The sequence below is a fragment of the Monodelphis domestica genome, chromosome 8, assembly GCF_027887165.1.
Source record: "Monodelphis domestica isolate mMonDom1 chromosome 8, mMonDom1.pri, whole genome shotgun sequence".
In the NCBI taxonomy this organism is placed as follows: Eukaryota; Metazoa; Chordata; class Mammalia; order Didelphimorphia; family Didelphidae; genus Monodelphis; species Monodelphis domestica.
In genome coordinates this window covers 189,795,991-189,820,964 of record NC_077234.1, presented here as the reverse complement: position 1 = coordinate 189,820,964, position 24,974 = coordinate 189,795,991, and the positions used below count along the sequence as shown (strand labels likewise).

The 24,974-nt window shown below is 35.9% G+C and overlaps 1 protein-coding gene across 3 annotated transcripts in view; it reads left to right on the top strand.

Annotated features, from left to right (window-relative positions):
- Positions 1–21,338: 21,338 nt before the first annotated feature.
- The window catches only part of LOC100019749 (sulfotransferase 1C4-like), a 33,866-nt gene continuing 30,230 nt past the window's right edge, over positions 21,339–24,974 (top strand). The window contains exons 1-3 of one of the 3 annotated variants that reach the window (XM_007501199.2): positions 21,339–21,442; positions 22,000–22,084; positions 24,310–24,597. In XM_007501199.2, coding sequence (XP_007501261.1) covers positions 24,420–24,597 — 178 coding nt within the window. In that variant the 5' untranslated portion in view covers positions 21,339–21,442; positions 22,000–22,084; positions 24,310–24,419. The other 2 variants (XM_016424891.2, XM_007501200.3) reach the window with 2 other exon arrangements.

Below are 24,974 nucleotides of genomic sequence, written 5' to 3'. Positions count from 1 at the left end.
TAAGGATTAATACAGGGAAATTTGGATGATTGCAACATGAGACAGAAAATTTGTCTGGATCTTTTCTGTAACTCCAAAAATACATGTTTATGAGATACAACAATATAAATCTTTATAATAACAAGATAGGGTCATTCTCTTCCCTCAGGCAGTTTTACTATGAATGATTGAATAAAAGATGCTAGATTGCCATAAGTAATTTTGCTATGTGAGTTTTCTAGCCTTGTGTTTCCTTTGAGCAGAGGGTAATGTTGGAGGCAGAATATCTAGCCAGAGGACTAAGGCCCTTCCCTGTCCTATTTCCACCTCCACTTCTGTAGTTTCTGGTAGGTACTAGTCAGCAAGAGTGTTTATGATTACACGATATATGGAAAAAAATGTTACCTCTAAAAAGATAGCCAGTTTGGGGCCATTTTTCTTATCCATGGCCATACTCTCCAGTGTAGAAGCTTCCCCTGCCACTGGTTAACTCCTACTCTATAAGACACAAGGTCTCCAAACTCTCAAACTCAGAGGATTGCCTAAGTCTTGCTACATTATCTTGCGGTATTCATTTCCTAAATCAGCAAATGAAAAATGAAAAAGAAGAAATCCAAACCTAAGTTTGGGCTTCATCAGGCAAAACATGTGCTTTTAACACCATTTGCTAATGGTTCCATAAAGTTCAAAGAGGGAAAAATGGGGTCTGCTTCCTCTCCCACAATCCAATCCTCAGAAGGCTTCAATTAAGATTGTTTCTTTATACATATTTGTCAATCATTTTCTTATTGATCCATTCTAGAATTTTCCCAGCAATCAAAGCCAAGCTCACTGACCTATAATTTGCTGACTATTTTCTGGATATTTTGGTTTTTGCTTTTCAAAACTGGGGTAACATTTGCCCTTCTCTAATATCGAAGAACTCCAGTTTTCCATAAACTTTGAAATAATTCCTGAGAGTGTCTCAGCAATCATTTCTGCCAATGCTTTCAGGGCCCCAGGATGTGGTTCCTTTTAGCCAGTTAATTTGAATCCATCAAGGGCAATGAAGAGTTCTCTTAAGAGCCTTAATTAAGTTGGATATCTACTTCCTATTAGTCATTTTTCTGTCATTTACAGTGTAAATGTCATTCTCTATAGGAAAAATAATATAATTATTCAATATGTGATCAAATGGATGATAAATACACTGAAAAAATTAAAGGAAGAAATTGAATAAGCAAAATAAGTTAGATGAAATAAGGGAAGAAGTAGAAAGGTGAAGTAAGTCATCTCAAACTAAGAGGAAGAGAAGTATAAGAATTTGAAATTAGATTTTATGCTAAATATGAGAATTCTAAAGTAATATTGTGGTCACTGATTTAAAAAATTAATTAAGTCACAAGTCTGATAGTTGCTCTTAACAATTTTGTTTAACAGAGATATAGTAAAAGAAAAAAATGTAGAAATGAATTAGAAAGTATTGCCTAGCTAGATGCCCTATAATTTCTGTCTGAAGAAGTTCAGCTTACCACCCAGCAAGGGCTCTCGAGTCCCAGTCTCCATGTAGAGTCATGGTAGTCTCTTAAGCCAAGAGTTCCAATGGTATCTCCAGTAAGAATTCCACCAACACAGGACATTCCACCAACAACCTACACAGGATCCAGGGAAATAGTCTCCTCTTTCAGTTCAGCTCACCAACACAGAGTCTCCAAAGATAAACTCCAAAGGAGAAGTTCAAAGTAGAAGTCCCTTGGACAGGAAGTTCAGAACTTTTTATAGTCCTTTTTCCACATCACTTCCTGTCCCTTCCCCACTTTACGGAACCAATCACAGTCTTTCAGTTTGCCTAGCACTGACCAGGGATGGGGCAGTGGCCTCTGGAGTTGTCACCTACTCTAGCAAGTGACTTATGAACTCTCATACTTAGTGACTGGTAAGGTACTAAGTAGGGGTACTTAAGTTTTTGATTGATTTAATAAACAATTAAAATAGACAAGGGGAGAGTTAATCCTGTCTTCACAGGAGTATAATAATAAAGAAGAAGAAACTCAGGGGATTAGAAATCAGTATCAAAAAATCCCTGGCACCTAATGCCACAAGAAGTTTATAACACAGGCTAGTGCATAATACTTTCACCAGGAACATAGACAATATATACATACAAATAAAAACACAGAGAGAAAAAACAACCAAATAATCAGACTCCCCAGAGCTATACTCCTGATTGAAAATGAAGCTCTCCATGTCTCTCCTCTGACAACACAATCAACTCAAGTTTACTCTATGAAATTCTAGACCAGAGTGGTCAGCCTCAGAGCAGAAGAGAGGTTAGTGCCTTCATGAGAGACTGGCAACAGCTACTGCTTTCTTCAGCTCACAATACAATTACCCTACCACCTCTCTAGCTGTGCTCATTGTCCCATCTCCTTAAGTCCTATCCTTTCCTCCCCTTCCTAGGAGGTATGATACAGTTTGTGATATCACCATTAGATTGTTAACTATCATGATATTGGGAACCTCTAAAGGATGAGCAGCACCCATGCATTGATGTTGTTTTTTGAGAACACTATGTTTTTACTCTCTGGTAGAACAATGACATGGACATTCTAACAATGTAGGGCTTAGAGAATAGAAAATCTACTTTGCTTCTGGTATCTAATTTTGGAGACATGATGTTTTGTTTTCAGACTACTCAGATTCCACATTCCAACTACTCAATACAAAAAGGCACCAACACTGACCTATAGTGGGTCAGCAAACTTGGCTTTGATTGCATCATGGAATCCTCAGGCAGTTCAGAGTTGCCTATGGTCTCTTCTCAGAATAATGTTTTTAAATGCATAAGATAAAATACATAGAATTATAAAGTCAACCAATAATTTTGAAATATGGGTACCAAAATATATTTTAGAACATGTTCACAGACCCTAAGCTAAGAACCCCTAAATACAAAAAAAAAACCCTCCATTTTCCAAAACAGTAGATTTTAACCAGGAATAATAAATAACTTTGCAACCTGACTGAGTAGAAGGTTATATATAATAGCTATACTTTGAGCAGGATTGGGGAAGTTACCTTCTTATTCCCCTTATAACATGTCTCATCTTCCCCCACGGTTCTGGAAATTACAACATTAGTTGGAATCCAAGGATTTTCAACCTTAAGGAATCACATATTAAAATTTAATGAATGGATTAACAACGAAGCAAATTTAAGCCAACATTTTAGTGTACCACTGAGTATACTACGGAAATATAACAAATGGTAGATAAATTGCATTATGGAAAATATGTAAGGGGAATTATAAAGTGATTCAGAAAAAGAGACTGAAAGGAGAGTTAAGAAACCAAAAATGAACACTACTGACTTCCCAATTTGGTTCAATTATATTCATGTAATACTCAAGTATTCCTGAAAAAGATCCTCAATTGGCCAAGAAATGATGCCAAGAACTTATGACAGAATATCTCATTATATCTATTTCCCTTTGACAAATAGAGAAAGGTGAGGAATGAAGAAGAAATCAGTAAGGAAGGCAAGCCATAGAGATTTGAGATTTATTTCTTTCATAGGTCATGCCTTTTTCAGTGTTTTTTATCGTCACCCTGATATACTGCAATATCTCAACCAAAAGACAAGCATTTATTTGGAGGTGGAAAGGAAAAATTCCCTTTGGACCCAAATATCCATATGAGTCATGCACCTAAGAAAAAGACTTCATCCTCTAGTAAAGCAATCCCCAGCTCTTCTCAGAATCTTCAAGCTGGCATGCCAGGTAAGACATCTGTCATAATTAACAGCATACCCAAGAATCATTTCTCATCTGGTTTGGGTAGGCACAGCGCTATGCAAGACAAGGTAATATTTATTGATTATTTAGTTTGGAAATTTGGAAATTGATCAGCAATCATGTTCTCTTTTCTAAAACTAATCTTTCCTTACAAGGCTAACCCAGAACATTAAACAAGAAATCAAAAATGTAGTGAATTTCTCTTTCCAATGTCTTCTCATTTTCTATGAGTCTATATGATTCTGTGTTAGTCTTGGGCTTTCTTTTCACAACTCTTTCTGTTGTCACTTCTCTATCTCAATGGTCAGGAATAAGATGAGGGAAATAGAAAATCTGGAATGGAGTTCATATAGGCATTTCCTGAAATTTCCCAAGCAAAGGGAATTACCATGACAAATTTTATTTGTGATTACTAGGATCAAATCTGGGATTTGAAAGCTAAGCCTTAAAGTTCTGGTCATTCTATTCCTCCACGTGTGTGAGGGAGGCGTATAGAACAGGAAATGAGAACTAGAGGATTTGTCAGCCTCTCTCGAGTTTACATACGATAGCCCAAGGGACAGAGAGAACAGTGTGTGCTTGTTTTATAAAACAGGTGTTCGAGAAAACCTACACCGTGTCTATAGAACACAAAGTTTCATTTCCACAAAGTACTGAGATCTATTCCTTGTCCTAATCCTACCATTGTCCTAATTTTTGTAGTATTTGAGCAAGATTTCCCAAGGACTAATTGGAGATTAACAAGCATAAAATTTTGCTCAAACAAAAGGTTTATATAAGGAAACCAGTGAAAGATTAGATTAGGAAAGCAGTTAGAGATGTTTGTGGAGCATATTAAAGACTGGACCAAAGAAACTGGATTTGATCGTGGATGTTTATTAGGGTAAAAGCATGGAATTAAGAGCTAGAAAAGAGATGGAGAAGTTTAATGAATGCCTTTGATAAATTGCCTCAATTTGATGGGCTTGAATGTGCATTATCTCCACTTCATACAGAGATCTAGTGGCTTGAGATCCTGGTCAAGTGGTTCACTTGTCAAAATATAACTAACATAAGATCTCTTGCATGTTGAGAAGAAACTCTATAGAGAATTTATAGATGGACATAGACAGAGACAGTTCAGACTGAGAAGAGTGGATGGATTTCAATCTGCATCAGTGGGAGAAATGCCCCTGGCAAAAAATTCTTGAGAGTATTTCCCAGTTTTTAAGCGATCACAGATTTTAATTTTTCTTTTCTAGTACCAGGATTTGGATCATTTCATAAAACTAGAAGAGAAGGGTAAGAAAAGAAATAGCAAGAAAGTTTTCAAAAACCTGGCTCCTCATAAGAAGTTAGATCAAACTATTTAAGATTATATTTTCTGTCAATATTCCCAAAAGGTTATCTAGAGCGATCATGCCTCCCATTTTTACAGATATGCAAAACTTGCCTTTGTCACTTTGGAATATAAGTGCCTGTATAGATAAACTTTATGCAATATGATTGATTTATACCTTAGAAAATAGTATTGACACATTAATAAACTAGAATTTTATGTTCTAGGAAGCCACTTCTGTAATAAAAAGATAAAATATAATAGGGTTACACCAGTCTGTCAACTTCATTTGTAGGTCACCCCCCAACCTGTTACTTGGAACTTGCTTCCATATATAATCATATCACTTTCAAATCTAGAGAAATACAGAGATACGCTGGAACATCTTTTAGATTATTAAAATTGCTACAATTTTCTCATTCAATGTTTAAGGTTTACAAAGTGTATCATCTCATTTGATCTTCACAACAACCCTGTGATGGAGATGTTATTATTATCCCTATTTTACATAGGAGAAAGGTGAGTCAAAGAAGAGAAAAGTGAGTTTAAGGAAAATTAAGTGACTTGCCCAGGGTGACACAGCAAAGTATCTAAAAGAGCATTTGACTTCAAGTCCAGCACATTATTGATGATGCCATGTAACTGCCTCTCAATGTAACATCAAAGGACTTCACTTTGCACTATTCAATTTCAGCATCCCTTTCTTTCAGATATTGATTAAAAAGTCTCTCAAGAATATAAAACAATTTTAAAAAGAGAACATATTACCTATTAAATTTAAGAATGACAAGAATTTGTGAATAAATAGGAGGAACATTTTGAGGTATAAAATGAATAATTTTAATACATTAAATAGAAAAGGTTTTGTGCAAATAAAACTAATATAACAAAATGTAGAAGGAATTTAGTAAATTGGGAAAAGATATTTTATAGACAGCTTATCAATTAGAGGTCTCATATCTAAAATATATAGAGAACTTTGTCAAATATATAAGAACATGAGCCATTCCAAGTTGACAAATGGTCAAAAGATAGGAACAGTTTGGGGATGGCATATATAACTATATGAAAAATGCTCTAAATAATTATTGAGTAGAGAAATGTAAATAAAAGAAATCTGAGATATCATCTCACATATATCAGATTGACTAAAATAATAAAAGAGGGCACAGCCAGATAGCTCAGTGGATTGAGAGTCAGGCCTAGAGATAGGAGGTTCTACACACAAATCTGACCTCAGACATTTCCTAGCTGTGTGACCCTGGGCAAGTCCCTTGACCCCCATTGCCTAGTCCTTATACACAGTATTGATTCTAAGACAGAAGGTAAGGATTTAAAAAAATAAAATAATAAAAGGGCAAAATGTCAAATGTTGGCAGGAATATGGAAAAATAGGGACACTAATACATTGTTCATGGAACTATGAACTGATCCAGACATTTTGGAGAGCAATCAGGAATTATGCTCAGAAAGTTATAAAACTCTGTATAGCTTTTGACCCAACAATATCGCTATTTGATTTATTTTCCTAAGTTAATCAATGAAAAAGTAAAAAAAAAACTGTGTTCTAAAATATTTATAGCCACTCTCTTTCAATTGGGGAGTGGCTAAACAAGTTGTGCATATGATTCTGATGGAATACTATTGTGCCATAAGAAATTATGAACAGGATCATTTTGAAAAAAAACATGAGAAGATCTACATGAGATTATGAAGAGAAATGAGCAGAACCAAGAGAACATTGTATACAGGAATGGAAATATTGTTTACAAAAATGACTTGTATATGTCCACCTCCAGAGGAAAAAATGATAAATAGAAATGACATAGTTATAAATATATATTTATGTATACATGTGTGCATTTATGCATAAATATATATCTTTTTTCAAATGATATCTTCTATAATGAGGAGAGGAAAGGAGAGGGAGTTTAAATATAACAAACAAATTAATTTTAAGGAATCCACTATATATTTCTCCAGAAATTTTATGGGGCTCTTTTCTCAAATATATAAGAACTAAGTCAAGTTTATTAGAATACAGGTCATTCCCCAATTGACAAATGGTCAAAGTATATGAATAAGCTATTTTCAGATGAAGAAATCAATGTAATCAATAATTATATTAAAAATGTTCTAAATCCTTCTTGATTAGAGAAATTCAAATCAAAACAACACTGAGGTACCACCTCATGCCCACCAGATTGACCATTATGTCAGTAAAGGAAAATGATAAATGTTTGAGGGAATGTGGCAAAATTGGGACACTAATGCATTGCTGGTGGAATTGTGAACTGATCCAACCATTTTGAAGGGCAATCTGTACTTATAACCAAAGCACTATAAAACAATGCATACCTTTTGATCCAGTAATAACAGTACTAAATCTGTTTTCCAAAAAGATTTAAAAAATTGGGAAAGGACTTGCTCATACAAAAATATTTATAGCTGCACTTTTGGGGATGGCAAAGAATTGGAAACTAAAGAGATGTCCACTAATTGTGGAATAGCTAAACAAATTGTGATATAGGGTAGTGATGAAATACTATTGTGCTGTAAGGAAATAATGAACAGAATGATTTCAGAAAGAGCTGGAAACATCTGCAGGAACTGAGGCAAAATGAAAGAAGCTGAACCAGGAAATCATTGTATGCAGTAACAGCAAAATTGTAGAATGATCAAATGTGATAGACTTTGCTACTATCAGCATTACAATGATTCAGGACAATTCTGGGGGACTTATGAAAAAGAATCCTATGCACTTTCAGAGAAAGAACTATTGGAGTAGGGATGCAGATAAAAGATTATGATTTGTCACTTGTTTGTTTGGTTATGTTTTACAGTTTTGGTTTTATAAAATTATTCACTTACTAAAATGAACAATTTGGAAATATATTTTACATGATAATGCATGTATAACTCAGATTGAACTGCTTAACACTTCTGGAAGGGGGGAAGGAAGGAGAGAGGGAGACAATTTGGATAATGTAATGTGAAAATGTATGTAGAAATTTATTGTTACATGTAATTAGTAAAGAAAATTAATTAAATTTTTTAAAAAGAAAAGAAATTTTATGGCTTTTTTTTTCCTTTCTAATATCTTCAGTTAACATTGGAAATAGTCCTTGCAGAATGCCCTGGGAACCTCTCAAACTCTTTTCTCCATAGCATAATGATTAAAACAGTTCTCACAAGAAAGTTCTCCTCATCTCTCTGTCTTCTCCAAGTTTATCTCATTAATTCTTAAATATTAAAGAAAAGAAAAAACTTTCCCTGTCTCCTGTATGAGAATTGTGCTTTTAAATACATAAAATAAAATATAGGGTATTACAAAGGAAATGTACCACTTAATTTAAAAATATGTCATTTTTTCCACCCATGTTCACATGTACTAAACCCTGAGACCCAAGGGTTCCAGACTCAAAACCCCTGCTAAAAAAAGCATAACAGCATCTTTTTTGAAACACTAATAATTTCTCCAAGATTCTAGTTGTCGTGCATAGATACATTTGGCCAGAATAGAAGAAAGCTAATTCTGTGACTGTAACTCCTCTTATTCAAGCAATCCTATGAAGCAAGTGGATGTTTTCAAAATAACGTGTTTCTTTTGTGGTCTCTGATTTTAATCTTGAAATCTTGCAATAGATGCCTTGCACTAAGCAGAGAAATAATGTGATAAGGATATCTATAAGAGGTGGTTTTGGAACCAATTGATTTCCTTCCAAAATATCAACAACAGGATATTTCTATATTAATTCTAAATAACTGTAGTCTGCTTATTTTTATATATGTGCATTATGTGTACCCATAATGGTGTTTAATAAATGCTTGTTAATTGACTAAGTGATGGTGGGACAAAAGAAAACTTACAGAAAATGAATGAGAAGAATTTTCAGGACCTGAGCAGATTAATGCAATAACTTCATGATAGACCCTGAATACACATTCTTCCTATATAACTACTATCTCCATCCATTTGGAAGCAAAACTGTAAAGTAAGATGTTAGTATAGAGTGTTCATTGAGCCACGGTCCCCTCATGAGAAGAATAGAATTGCCATGGTGGTGTAATCCACTGCCTATCCACCTAGCCCATCTAATTCAGTGTGTGTTTTCACTCTATGTCATTACTCTCCAAATAATGAGAATATAACATAAACATGTCTAATTGTCCTAATACTTATACTGATCAATGTCTACATAACATGTTTTTTATTTTAATCTTCATTATTAACTTTTTCTCTCACACTAAGACTAGAGAATGAACAAAAACAATAAAGCAAGCCCTAATATAGCACCCACCAATTTCCAATGCATAAATGTTCACCCTGAAAATTTAACAGTCAGTTCAGAGATCCAATAGAAGGTGGTTCTAATACATCTCTGATATAAAAGTTCATAAACAAAAAAGAATAGAAAGAATCATAGAAGATAAAATTTATAATTTTGATTGTGTAAAATTAAAATTATTTCAAACATAAAATTAATAAAATTAAAAAGAAACAATGAAGGGGGATATATGCAATAAGTTTCTCTAATACAGGTCTCAATTTCCAAGATGTATAAGGAATTCATTCAAATTTATAATGAAAATACTCATTTCCTAATCAATAATGGTTTAAGGATATGAACAGGTACTTATACATAGCCATGTTTTTAAAATACTCCAAATCACTACTAATTAGAGAAGTTCAAATTAAACCAAATTTCTATTGCACACCCATTAGAGTGGCAAAAATTGCAAAAAAAAATTATAAATTTTGGAAGTGCTGGGACAACGGGATACATTGATATACTTCAGGTGGATCTGGGAATAAGTACAACCATTCTCAAAAATAATTTGGAAATATACACCAAAATTTACTAAATAGTGCATAACATTTGATCCCCCTATACTATTTCTAGATCTCTACATAAAAGAGATCCAAAAAAGAGGAAAAGGGCCTCTCCATACAAAAATATTCATAATAGCTCCTTTTGTGGTGGTAAAAAGCTGAAAACTAAGAAGATGCCCATCAACTGAGGAATGAATAAATAATTCATGGTCTAAGAATGTGTTTGAGAGATAGAAGGGTAGATCAATGGAATGGAGTTGGGGTAAATGACCTCAGCAAGCTAATGTTTGATAAACCCAAAGATCCAAGCTTTGGGGACAAGAACCCACTATCTAACAAAAACTATCAGTAAAATTGAAAAACAGTATGGGAAAAATTAGGTTTAGATCAATATCTCACACACTATACCAAGATAAATCCAAAATGGGGAAATGACTTAAATATAAGGAAGGAAATTATAAGTGAATTGGGTGAACATAGAATAGTATACCTGTCAGATCTATAGGAAGGGAAATAATTTAAGATAAAATAAAAAATAAGAACATTACAAAATATAAAATGAATAATTTCAATTATATTAAATTAAAAGGTTTTTGTTCAAACAAAACAAATGCAACCAAAATTAGAAGGGAAGCAACAGACAGGGAAAAATTTTTATAAAAAATCTCTGACAAAGGTCTAATTTCTCAAATTTATAAGGAACTAAGTCAAATGTACAAGAACTCAAGCCATTCCCTAATTTACAAATGGCCAAGGCACATGAATAGACAGTTTTCAGGCAAAGAAATCAAAACTATCAATAATCACATGAAAAAGTGTTCTAAATCCCTCCTGATTAGAGAAATGCGCATCACAACATCTCTGAGGTACCACCTAACACCTAGCATATTGACCAATGTGACATAATAAATGTTGAAGGGGATGTGGCAAAATTGGGACACTAATGCATTGCTGGTAGAGTTGTGAATTGATCCAACCATTCTGGAAGGCAATTTGGAATTATCCCCAAATGGCTTTAAAAGAATCCTTTCCCTTTGATCCAGCAATACCACTACTAAGTTTGTACTCCCCAAAGAGATAATAAAAATGGTTGTACAAAAATATTCATAGCCATGCTCTTTGTGGTGACAAAAAAAAATGAAAAATGAGGGTGTCCTTTGATTGAGGAATGGCTGAACAGAATGTGGTATATGATGGTGATGGATACTATTGAGCTATAAGAAATGATGAACTGGAGAATTTCTACATGAACTGGAAGAACCTCCATGGACTGATATAGAGTGAAATGAGCAGAACCAAGAGAACATTGTACCAAGAAAGTGAAACATTGTGGAAAGATCCAATGTAATGGACTTTACTATTTACTAGTAGCAATGCAGAGACTCAGGACAATCTGAAGGGACTTTAGAAGAAAGAACACTATCCACATCAAGAGAAAGAACTGTGGGAGCAGAAATACAGAAGAAAAACATATGACTTATCATTTGTTTATATGGGTGTATAATTTGGGATTTTGGTTTTTAAAAATTGCTCCATTACAAAAATGAATAATATGGAAATAGGTATCAAGTGATAACATTTGTATAGCCCAGTGGAATTGCTTGTCAGCTCTGGGAGTGGGGAGGGAAGAAAAAAGGGGGGGATGAATCATATAAACATGGAAAAATATTTTTAAAATAAAAAACATTTTTAAACATAACAATAAAACTTTTTTTAAAACATCTTCCTGACAAAGGTGAGTGAATTACAGAGAAATCAGCTTCTATAATCTCCATAAAAAGATAGCACTTCTACTCCAGAGGAGGCTTCTCAGTGAACCTAAGTAAACCTGGGCCTCTGACTTTCTGGAAAATAAGGAATGGAGATCAACATCAATGAGCAACTTTGTCAAAGGGATTTTGATTCAGGGTCATATCTTTTATAAGCCCCAATGTAACTATTATTTCTTTCTTATTTGTTTCTCTTCTAGAAACTGACCCAACCATAGGCATTATATACCAGGAACTAGGAAGGGAGTGGTAATGGACAACACTTTATATAAATCACTTGCTTTCTAGCCTGCATGATTATTTTAATACAATAGCTATGCTTCCAAAACTACTACTAAATTACAACTTGTTTTTCTCAGGTTTTCTATAGTATCTTATCCTCGAAGCACTTGCCAGCTCCAGGAGAAAGGAGGGAAGGGAAGGAGGGAAACAATTTGGATCCTATAACTTTTGAAAACTTATGTGAAAATTTATTATTACATGTAATTGGTAAAAAATATTTAAAATTTAAAAACACAATTTCCAAACTTGAAAAAAAATAAGTCCCTTATCCTAATGATAGCTGAGGAAATGACACCTGCCTTTTCAAATGAAGGATCACAATAGTATTGTTTAAAATTCTTCTCCAAGGCAGTAAAGTATCTGAAAATAGTTTAACAATAATGTTTGAAAGCTTTCAAGAAACCGGAACTATTGTTTAAAACTTATAAAAAGAATTTTGTTCTTTTCTTTAAAATATTTTTAAATTTTATGTATATCTTTAGTTTTATCACTTTTATTTCCCGATATATCTCTCCCCATCAAAAAAAAATATTCTTTACACTGTAAAATCAAATTATCAGTTTTGAAGAACAAAACAATAATAGTATAGATCAAGACATGCCTGTGAATAGTCCCATAGCTCTAGCATTTGCCAGAAAGGGAGAGAGGCTCATTGCCCATGTATGGAGAATGGGGAGGGAGGGAAGGGCAGTCAGGAAAGAGGACATTTTTTACACCAATAGCTGAGCAAATTTTATTCTACATCTCCCTGTAATCCAATGGCCAAGATAAAGAATTTTCCTATCAAGGCTAAGGAAGGCCATTCTTGTTTTCCTCTAAGAGAAGTATTCAAGAAGTTGGTTACAGTTTTGTTTCATTTTGTGCTCCAGTTACATAATAATAAATTAAAGAACATCCAAAACAAAGAGACTCTTTGAGGCAACATGAAAATGACTGCAGCTGAAAGCTTTAGAGAGAAAAGGAAGAGTTAACTGCAAAACAGTTTGTGAAATGAAATGGAGAAAGCAGGTGTAGCCTCTCTTAGCTTAGTGAGTATTACTACTAGAACATAGAACATGGGAGACACTACTGAAACCAAGCAGATATCTACCCAGAGTGCACAGTTTTGACATTGTCACTAGATGCTGGGAAGGACTCAGATCTGTCTTGACTGAGTCTTATGAGTGAAAGGATTTGAGTCAGTAATTCTCTGTCCCCTCTCATACCATTAGTCCAAATCCAGTGATTCTGCTATCACTTATGAGGAAAATTGATCTTGCTATCGAAATGTTAACGTTATTTCATTTTTCCTCCTTGTTTTTTATTTTCCTAACAGTTCCCTGTTAATGTTTGTTGGATGCTGGAGATCATTTAAATTCCACTCATAACAAACTTTCTATAAAGTTATTTTAATTTTCTTTATTGTTGTCATTTTATGAAGCAGTGCTGCTCATAATCTTTCACCATCCTTCTCCAGGATTTATTACAAATGAATTCTATTCTAAACCAGAATTGTCTCTTAGCCAAAAGCTACAATACCTCACTACTTGGCAAGGAATCCAAATGTTTGCCAAGCATGATGGTTTCTGGGCTTTGGGGTCTCCTTATGGCGGCATGCAATCTATATTTCTGTTGTAGCACATACAGGTTCTCGGTTCACTCTCCCAACAAAACTTGTCCTGACAGGTCAGGTCCCCAAAGTCTGTCCCTCAGGCTTCTGAGGAGTTGTGGGAGCTGTCTCTAATTCTATAGCTCACAAGTCCCTACCCACTGTAAGCCCTCCAGTATTGATCAACCAGTTAACAATTCCACAATATCAAGTAACCAATCAGCTAGATGATCTCTTCTCCATATTGATTAACTAGTTAACATCAAATTACTTTTTCAAGGTAATATTTATAGAGAAGGTATATCAAGACCTAAATTTCAAATACTTCCCAAAATAGAAGCCAACTCTATTCTGCCACCTCAGACCATAGAAAGTGTAGATTTGGATTTAAAATGGTAAATATCAATATTGCCCCTATCGACTTCACTTCTGGAAAGTTACACAATGGACGAGTCATTCCCTTGCTTGCAGGACATAGTCTCTCACCTGCCAGGTAGATCCATTGCTGGAATTACTCAGATCACTCAGGGCTGGCTCCTCATTAGGACTGACTGCTGCAGTTAACAGCAGATTCTGCCATGGGCTCCAGTTGATAAACTTCTGATGAGTTTTCAACTTTTCAAAGATCATAACATTGAAACCTGATCCACTCTTATCTCCAATATAGACCTAAAATCAAGAAAAAGTAGACAGAACAGAATCACACACACAAAAAAAAAACATGGATGCCAAAGTAGTCCTGGTGAAGATATGGCAACCACAACAGCTTTCTCCGTTTTTACTAGCAATCCATAGTATTTATTCTTCCTTACTCAAAAGCAGAGAAAGACAGAGACAGAGACAGACAGTCAGACAGAGGCAAAAAGAGACAGAGACAGACAGACAGAAAGAGAGGCAGAGAGGCAGAGACAGAGAAAGAGAGAGTTGGAATGGGAGATTACATTAATTCGTACCATTTCAATGCATTTAGCACACACAGTGCCTGGCACATAGAAAGGAAGGCACTTATTAAATGTTGATTGATTGACTTGGATCCTCAGTTCTGACTTAGCAGTTTTTTGACCCCATGCCTTAAACCAATAAGAAACAGAGAACACCTGCACATGACCCAAAGGAGAAACAGTCTTTGCTACCTGAGCAGCTAAGTGTCACGGGTGAGAGTTCCAGACTTTGAATCAAGAAAATGAGTTCAAACCGGATGAGATATTTACTAGCTGTATTACAGGGAAGATAGGTGGCACCTGGCCTGAAGTCAAGTAGACTTCTCTTTCTGAGTTCAAATCTGACTTCAGACACTCACTGGCTATGGGACCCTGGGCAAGCCACTTAATCCTGTTTGCCTTCATTTCCTTAATTGTTGAATGAGCTGGAGAAAGAAATGACAAAGCGATCCAGTATCTCTGCCAGGAAAGAGGTCCCTTCTAGCTCTAAATTTGTGGTCTATTTCTACACAATATAATGTGGCAATGTCGCCTTTCTCAGTTAAATTTGTGACTATACTAATAATACCAATAATAAAATCATCATGCATAGCTTTTAAGAATTAAGGAAAGACTAAGCCGTGATCAGTTTCAAGGCAAGAGAGGAAGGATCAAGTAGGGATGGACTGGTCTGTGACCAGGTGATTTTAATGGGCCAAGAAAAGGTACAGAAAATCCCAATACTCGCATATAGTGTCTGAAGGTTAGGTAAGAGAAAAAATCACATGGGCAAATTCTCAAAAGCCCTTCCTACCCACAGGAGCTCTTATACTCCCCACCTCTCCCTAGCCTAGCGTGAAGATGAGATCATGTTCTTGGTTGTATTCTAGGTTTAAGGTGACCAGTGAGACCCTAGAGGAAGGACCAAGTTACTTTCATGGAGATGTCACTATTTCCAGGTGTTCTGTGCTAGAGAACTGACCCAAGCTAGTGCAGACAAGCACCTGTCATTCATCAGAGGTAGCACATGACAGTGTAGAGAGCCTTGGATGTAAAGACAAAAAGACCAGGTCAGAATCCTTCCCCAGACATTTAATGGTGACTCTGGGCAAGTCACTTAAATTTTCTGAGACACCATCTCCTCATATGAAAGACAGAGATAATGTTTGTAGCTACTTCACAGAGTGATTAAAAGAAGAGAATTAGATAACATATATAAAGCAATCTGTAAGCCCTAAAAGGTATTATTACATTCATTATAATTATGTACAATAAAAAATGGTTATTACTATTATCATGCAGAGTAGAGCATTAGGCAGTTAGAATATTAGAGTATAAGGTAAAAGGGACCCAGCACTGGGACTAGAGTCGGCAAGAACTAAGTTCAAATCTGGCCTCAGACACCAGCTTGGGAAACCAACTTAACCTTCATTTGCCTCAATTTCCTCAACTGTAAAATGAAAATAATAATAGCATTTACCTCCCTGAGTTGCTATAAATATCAAATGATATAATATTTATGAAGTACATAGCATAGGATCTAACATATAATAGGTGCTCTATAAATGCTAATTATTTATTATTGTTGTTGTTAGGAGTAGCAGCAGGAGAACTGCAAATAGGAAGTAGAAGGTTAAGGTTACACATCTCAGCTGGAATGAGATAGAGAGGGGTAAAGCAATGAATGAAGACTCCTTAGAGTAAACTAGGATTGGAGTGGGCCACTTGCAGGGACTGTACCAACCGTATGAAGGCTGAAGGTGAGACAGACTTTAGCAGGATGCAGTAGTTTCCTGTGACCTTGGTCAACCGCGTAATCTTTCTTGATCTCAGTTTCCTCGTCTGTAAAATGAAGCCATTTGAACTGACGGGTCATTAAGGACATTCCTGTCCCCTGGCTAAGGTTGGTGTTTTATTTATTTTATTTATACAAATCAGGCAGTTCAACAAGCATATCTCATCCTGGGGCAGGTTGTCAACATCCTGTTTCAGGGCTGACGTAGCAGGAAGAAACTGAAGTTCACTGTCCTGAAAAGCAACATTCCAGAAACTCTAAAGCTTAGCTTCCTATTATCCTGTTTACCCATGCAGCTGTGTCCTATGTCACCGGAGTTTGTTGTCATAAGCAAACTATATGAATTTTCCTTGGTCTTCATTGAATTTCTCCCACTCACAGAAGAAATTTCAAACTCCATTGCCTTTCATTCAGTCACTCTCAAGCCAGCACCAGGATACCTTCCCCACTTAATTTTATATACCCCCACTCCACAAAAATAATTTCCCAGGCAAAGGGAACAACATGCTGCCTTCCAGACCTAGGGTGTTCTACCTCTTGCCTCTGAAACTTTGCTCTTATTCCTCCCTATGCCTGGATATTATTTCTCTCCCTTTTCACATGTGAAATTCCTCCCCTTCTTTAAAACAATTCAATTGTCACTACTTCCATAGAACCTCTCACAATTAGCATTAGCTGCCCCCCTCAAGCTTCATGTGATCCTTTGTTTTGCAATTCTATTGTGCACTGACCAGGAAGGCTGGTGGACTGAGCAAGAAACATTGACGGCTCATTCCTTTATAGAGGTTCAGCACTTTTCAGCTAAACTCTACATTTTCCACCAGATACTATGCTTGGTTTTGAACCCCAAGCATTATTCTGCCACCCATCATGCCCCTATCCCAGTACCCTGTGTTGTATCGACCCTTCTTCAGTTTCCTTTTGTAGATTGTCTTCCTTCATTAGATTGGAAGCTCTTTGAAGTCAAGGACTGACTTATTTTTTCTTATTTGTCTCCCCAGTGCTTAGTCCAGTACCTGACACAGTTACTATAGTTTAGTCATTAGTCTTGTCCAACTCTACACGAATCCATGACTTTTTGTCCATAAGGCTTTCTTAGCAAAGACACTATGGTCTGCCAATTTCCTTCTACAGAGCACCCCCATTTTACTCAAAAGAACTGATGCAAATAATGCTTATGTGACTTGCCCAGGATCACACAACTATTAATTGTCTGAGTTCAAATTTGACCTCAGATCTTTCTGACTCCAAACCAGAGTTCTATGTCCGTGGCACCACCTAGCTGCCCCACCTAGCATATAGTAGATACTTAATAAATGTATATTGAATGACTGACTGCAATGGGAAAAATTCAAGAGTCAGAGGATTAAAACTTTGGGCAAGCCACATTGTTTCTTCATTTATAAAATGAGGAAGTTGGTAAGATGAACTCTTAAGTTTTGTTCTAGCTGTTACACCATGATCTTAATATTATAAATTATCATTATCAGCATTTGTGCCTTTTCCATTAATTGGACTCAATGTCCTTTGAATATGGAGATGGCATATTTCAACTCTCTGTTTCCTTCTGTACCAATGCAATGTTCTATGTACACCCTCAGCAAGTATTCTAGATCTGTGTAAAAATTAAAATTAGTCTCAATAAATAAAATATTATATTTTAGATTTGTTGATCATTAGAATCAAGGAATGAAGAGGACACAAAATAAAGATAAAGTGCCCATGGCTGATCAACCTATTTAAAATCCCCATGCTTAACTTACCATCACAAGCAAGCTCAATGTCATCATGCCAAAAGAAGAGAGAGGGACAGGACTACCCACTCAATATTGATCCCCTGTCTACAGGAAGTACATAATAACAGGAAGTCAGTGGGCTCCCGGGAAATGTAGTTCTTTTGTAGCGTAACAGATTTTTAATTATACATCTGTCATCTTATATTGCCCATGTGCCTCAGTTTTCTTATCTAATATGGGATTGTTAGATGAAATTATTTAGAATATCTAAATCCATGACACTGTGTTCTCTTCATGGGATCCTAGAAATTAGTTAGAATTTTAAGTCCAAGGCAAAAACAATATATATATATGTACATATATATATATGCACACATACATATACATACACATATGTATATATGTATGTGAGCCAGCAACAAATGGTATCAAGCAAAAATCAAAAGAATGTGATTTGAATTTGATTAAAGATCTTTTATAATTGTCAGATCTCACAAATAGTTTTTTAAATTTGGGTTATGTGACATTAGTTTCAACCCCTTTGTTCTTCCAGATAGATAATAGCAGTTATAAATGGCTTCCAAAGTCCTCTATTATCTCCTAAAGGGAAAATAGTTGGAAACTTCCAGAGTAAGAAGGCAGCTGACATGATAGTAATGTCCAGAGAGTTAAAAATGGTGGCAATATTGCTATTTTTCTATATCATTTCTTACTTTCCTTTTTAAAAAGTTAAACTGTTTCCACAAAAATTCTTGAAGGAAGATACTGACCCTATTTGAGAAGTGATAGACAAGTGGGTTCTTTTCCATAAATAGATAATCCATTTAAACAAAAATAATATTTCTATGACTCACATATGAGAATTTTTGCCTTAGATAAGGCTTATTTATTTCATTAAATAAAAATTCAACTCTTTATTAAAACTATTAAACTTGGATAATAAATAGGAAAATAACATAAGTTCCAGAGATAAAATAGTCAGAAAAATAATAAAACCTTGGTTCAATCCATTTCCTTGCTTCTCACCCTCTTCACCCTTACCTAATGATGATGACAGGCACATTTTATAACTGCTGCTATTATTCTACAGCAAAGATAGTCAGAGAGATAACAGCCAGGGGGAATCTGGGTGGTTCAGTGCTGAAGTTCAAATCTGGCCTCAGACACTTCCTAGCTGTGTGACACTTAACCCTCATTGCCTAGCCCTTAACACTCTTCTGCCTTAGAATCAATACACATTGATGATTCTAAGATGTTAGGGAAGGGTTAAAAAAAAAGTTAAAAGCCACATACATAGTTCACATCTACATTGGACTTTATACCTTTCAAAGCATTTTCCTTTTAAGGGTAGAATAAACACATAAAAAGGAGATGACCATCTGAGTGTGGGGACATGGTGACAAAGTCCTAAGAGTCAGAAGCAGAGCTGGGAGAAGAAAAAAGGATGGCTGATCAGGGTCCACCCTCAAATGGAGGTTTAAAAGGAGCTCACCAATGGGAGAAGGAGGTTGTAGGAGAAGGAAGGGATTTACAGGGTGAGAAGGTAAAAATGATGTGGTTATAATGTGCAGAGAACCAAAAGTGGAGCCAAAACAATCCCATTCAAAAGAATATCATTTTCCTTCAGTCCTCTTTAAAAGAGAGAACCATTGTCCTTGTAAGTCATCTTCCTAGCAGCTAGCTTAGAAAAGAATCATTTGAATTTAAATTGAATTTAAATTTGAATTAAAACATATTGAGGAGAAACTTTAAGCAGCTGTTGGACTTCTTGTGACAATGATTTTGGTAGTCTTTGAGGGGGAAAAAAAATGAATGTCAACAGCTATCTTTTTCCAGTCTTCAGTGCTAAAATCTTCCCATCACATTACTTGTGGACAAGTATGTTTGCCTTTTCAAAGCGAGAGTGAGCAGCTGTTTTTTACTGTTCTTCCAACTTCAAAAAGCTTCCAGGATATATTAGAACAAGGCAAGATATTGCCCTAGCTTTCTCTCATACTTGCTGGGGAAATTAATTTGCATTTTGTGAATAGGTATTATTGATTGACACAGACAGGAATAAAAACATAGCACACTTCCTGAAAGTCAGTGAAAAAAATTTTTTGTCCTACATGTCAGCTCCCTTCTCTGAAAAGAGTGCTAGCTCTAGAGCTGGGAAGGAATTGGATTCAAAGCTCATCTCTGAAATCAACTAATCTCCCTAGGTCTCCATTTTCTATGGAATAAAAGATACTTCCTACCCATACTTTCTGGATTTGTGCATCTATTTCTTCTTTTTTTCTTTTAACCCATACCTTCCATCTTAGAATCAATACTGTATGTTGCTCCCAAGGCAGGAGTATTTGTTACCCCTTACTAAAAGAGTCACTCTGCAACAATAAGGGTTTACACTCCAACAATTTTACTGGCTATTCTTGATGATATCTTTGCCAAATGTGCTCTTTACTTGCTCTGATGGCCTATAGCTTTAAATGTAGGTGCAAATGTAAATGGTGTGGAATGTTGGTTTGATGATTCCTTCATCAACAATTCTAGGACTTTATGACTTACTGTGTCATAAGAATAAGCAATGGAAGTTTAGTGATTTGCCCAGTCACACAGCTAGGAAGTGTCTGAGATCAAATTTGAACCCAGGACCTCCCATCTCTGAGCCTGCTTTCTCTATCCGCTGAGCCACCCAGCTGTCCCCTGTATATATTGATTTCTGATGACATGTTTTTATTGTGGGCTGCTTTGTTTTCTATCAGGTTCTGTGCTTCTCAATAAATGTTCACCTTCCTGCACTATAAGTATTGAGCCCTTTCTTTCTCCATTCCTTTTTAATTTAAAGTTCTCTTCATTAAATTTGCAAGATCCCAAAAACATACATTTTTACTGGCCTTTCACAATTATATTCGATCCTTTGTCAAAAACTTAACATCCCTATAATTTAAACCATGACCCAGAAATCCAAATCCTATCCTCAGAAAACAGTTTCTTCAATTCAGTGAAGCAGAGATAAGGCTGAAAAGGTAGGCTGGATCCAACCTATGAAGGAAGGAATTTAAGGCTAAGCTAAGGAATTTTTACTTTATTAAGTAGTCAACAAGAAGGCATAAGCAGTTTTATTTAGTAGAGGAATAATGTATAGTAATCTGGCAGTGGTGTGTATCTACATAGGATAATCTTTGCATATGTCCCCTTTACTAAAAGAGTCACTGCAACAACAACAAAATGCTCCCGATAACGGTTGACACTCCACTCTTTTTACTGGCTATTTTTGATGGTATCTTGGCCAGGTGTGCTCTTTACTTGCTGGTAATGGCCTGTAGGTTTACATGTAGATGCAAATGTAAATGGTGTGGAATGTTGGTTTGATGATTCCTCCATTTAAAGTTCTATGACTTTATGACTTACTGCGTCATTGTACTTCTGAGATGGTGAAGCTTCACCTAGATGGCTGAGTTTGACTGGTTAGCTTTTCCTTCATGGGGACCTAAGATGAGGGGGTGATAAATACTGAGAGAGCCGGGCTAGAAGTCCCTCCAAGATATAAATTCTTCCTAGGCTTAGACAGGTGCAATTTATAGAGTTTAAATAGATCTTTTAGAGAGGACAAGAGGAGAAGGTAGGTCTAGGGCTTAGGATGCTCTCTGAAGGGAGAGAAAGGGAATAAGAAGGAGATTGGGAGATTCTTTTCTTCTGCTTTCTTCTTCAAAGGAAGGAGAAAATTTCTGGATAATAGTTTGAAAGGGAAAAAATTGTGTAAAAATAGTTCTAGACATAAAAAGTGTAAATTAATATGCATGTATGGAAGAGGAAAGGAAGTAAGAAAAAAACAAAATGAGTTCTTGGAATGTTTGTCTAAGAACAACTATTAAACCATTATATAGCTCTGAATTTTCCCTTCCCCATTTTATTTAGTTCCTTCCCAACACCTATTTGTTTATTCATAAAGTTTAGTAGTAAAACCCTGAGGGATAAGGGGCAGGGGAGAAGGAACTACTAAAGAAAAGTTGTTTTGTTCCAGGGAGAAGAAATCTTCCAGGGAAGAGACAGCATTGTCTACAAAGGAGTGACTCGTTGAGGAACAAAGTCAAGACAGCTTGGTGACAGTAAGAAATTTGTTTGTTTTTTCAGTCATTTCAGTTGTGTCAACTCTTCATATCCCCATTTGGGGTTTTCTTGGCAAAGACACGGGAGTGTCTTTAGTCATTTCATCCTCCAGTTCATTTTGCAGATGAGGAAGTTGAGGCAAACAGAACCCAAGTTGACACTGCCAGTAAGAGTCTAAGGCCATATTTGAACTCAGGGAGTTGAGTCTTCCTGAGCCCAGACCAACACTCTACTGTACCACCTAGTTGCCCCAAAATAAGAAACCAGAAGGGTATATTATTCTGAAGCTTGAGAGTGGAAACCAGATAGAAACTGGCTATAAATAGCAATAAGTAAAGAGGAACAGGAAGGAAGAGAGTGGCATGAATATCTCCATCAAGCTGGATATCATAGAGAATAGCTATAAAGTACAAAGACAAATAGCAGTTGAGATGCCAAGAAACTCATAGGGAATGAAATTAAGGAAAGGAGCCTGAAATACAAAACAATGGTTCACTTCATTCCCTTCCTTTTCCTTTATACCTTTAACTCACTTAGATGGCAAGGGTGCTTCACAGGAAGTGACAATCAATATTATTATAGCAAGAGATTTACCGTTGATATTAAAACTCAAAACAAAAATTATAATATCTTTATTACATGTTTGATATGGCTTAAGAAAAAAAGGTGTGAATTATTATTTTGACTTTTCCACTCTCTAGTTTCCCTAGCTCTCACAGAAAACTTGACATTCTTCTTTTTATGGAGACCCTTAAGTTCCATCTCTAAAACATACTGGCTAGGAGACCATGGACAAGTCTCTTCACTACTCAGTGTTTTAGGCAACTCTCCAATTGTGTAAGTGATAAGAGAAGGTACCACACAGCAGTGGTAGAGGGGGTTTTCTCACCCATTAAGTTCCTTGTAGTGATGAAATCACAAGTCTTAGCCCAGTCCCCTAGATGGAGATTTTATTCATTATACACCCAATCCCTTCAGCAGCTGTGAAAGGGCGGGGAGTTTCTACACCCCACTACACTGAGGATGTCGCAGATAAAGAATCCCTGAAAACATTTGCTACTGCCAGACATCATCTTGTTTTTTTCCTGACCTAATAATCCTTAGGTGCCCTGCCTGAAATGTACTCTAGATTTTACCAGAGGAATATAGAATGGAAATTACCAGTAATGTTACCATAAAGTCACAAGATTATCTATTTAGAACAGAAAGCAAACATACAGATCATTTTGTCAGTCATTTCAATTGTGTCCAACTCTTCATTGCCCCATTTGAAGTTTTCTTGGCAGAGATGCCAGAGTAGTTTGCCATTTTCTTCTCCTGCTCATTTTTACAGATGAGGAAATGAATGAGGTACACATGCTTATTAATTAAATTTAAATAATTAATTTATATGATTAAGTGACTTGCCCAGGGTCACACAGCTAGTAAGAGTCTGAAGCCAGATTTGAACTCAGGAAGACGAGTCTTCCTGAATCTAGATCCAGTATTCTGCACCATCTAGCTACCCACATAGACTATTTAGTCCTCCTATTTTACAGAGGAGAAGATTGAATTCAGAGATGTTAAATTACTTGCTCAGACTTACAAAATAAGTGTCTGAGATAACATTTGGAACCAGATCTTCTTGACATCTACATCTTTCTGGAATTATTACATATGATGGCAGAAATAATATAATTCACATTTGTGGGGAAACTAGACAGCTCAGTGGAGAGAGAGCCAAACCTAGAGATGGAAGTTCCTGGATTAGGATGTGACCTCAAATATTTCCTAGCTGTGTGACCCTGTGCAAGTCACTTAATCCCAATTGCTTAACCCTTACTGCTCCTCTCCCTTGGAACTGACACTGCATATTGATTCTAAGACAGAAGGTAAGGATTTTTTTAAAAAGAAAAGAAAAAGAAAAAAATTTTGTCTTTGTTCAGGCTTTCCCCCTCAGTGGGCAAAAGAATCATGTGTCCATTACAGAGCAAAGAATCACTTCATTTGCTTGATTTTAAAAGAAGCAGAACAGTTTGATCTTGGTTACCTAAGAAGCAGACTTCCCATAGCTCCTGGTGTGGTGCCGGCACTTGGCAAGGTAAAGAACAACTGCAGGGCTTAAAATTTTTGGCCCAGGGCCCATCAAGAAATGATGATAATAATGATCCTATTTCTGTGGTTTTTTTGTCTTCCCTTCATTATCCAACTCTCCCTCAAAAACCCTATTCTCTTATTTGCGTAGGTGGCATTAATCAAGCAAAGATTTGCATCATCTCCTCTTCTGAGAACTCACATAAAACTGGGAATCTGGAGTTAATTTTGCACATTTCCCTTTGCTGATTCTCCATCTCAATGTCCAAGGAGAAGGTAAACGAGACAATGGAGGCAAATTTGAATCAGATATGCCGAGAAGAAGTTTCCGAAGTGAGAGGAGTTGTTATGCTAAAGAGTTCCTGTGATGCTTGGAATAAAATCTGGGACTTCCAAGCCAAACCTGATGATCTACTCATTTCTTCCTATCCTAAAGCAGGTAAGTCTCTGGGATTGGGGAAATGAGAAATAGGAGACAGAAAATTCATCGCTTTTACTGAAGGCCCATCTTATAGTCCAAGGGAGAAAAGGGAATATTTCCATAATAAGATAGGACTTGAGTAGAACTAAGCTGCTTACATGACTTTGAAAGAGGAGAAATAGCAATTATCTAGTTACTAATAATTATTCTTCCCTGATTACATATGACTCTCCTTATAATGGTTGTTCCAAAGCTCCTCTTCCTTCTTCAATGTTTTCAAACAACTCCCACTCTCAGGTCTCAAAAGATGGTCTCAGGTGTTAATTTTACTAAGAAAAGTGTTATCCATTGTAAAATCCACCATCTCCCCTATTCCACAACTAAAAATTCCTCTG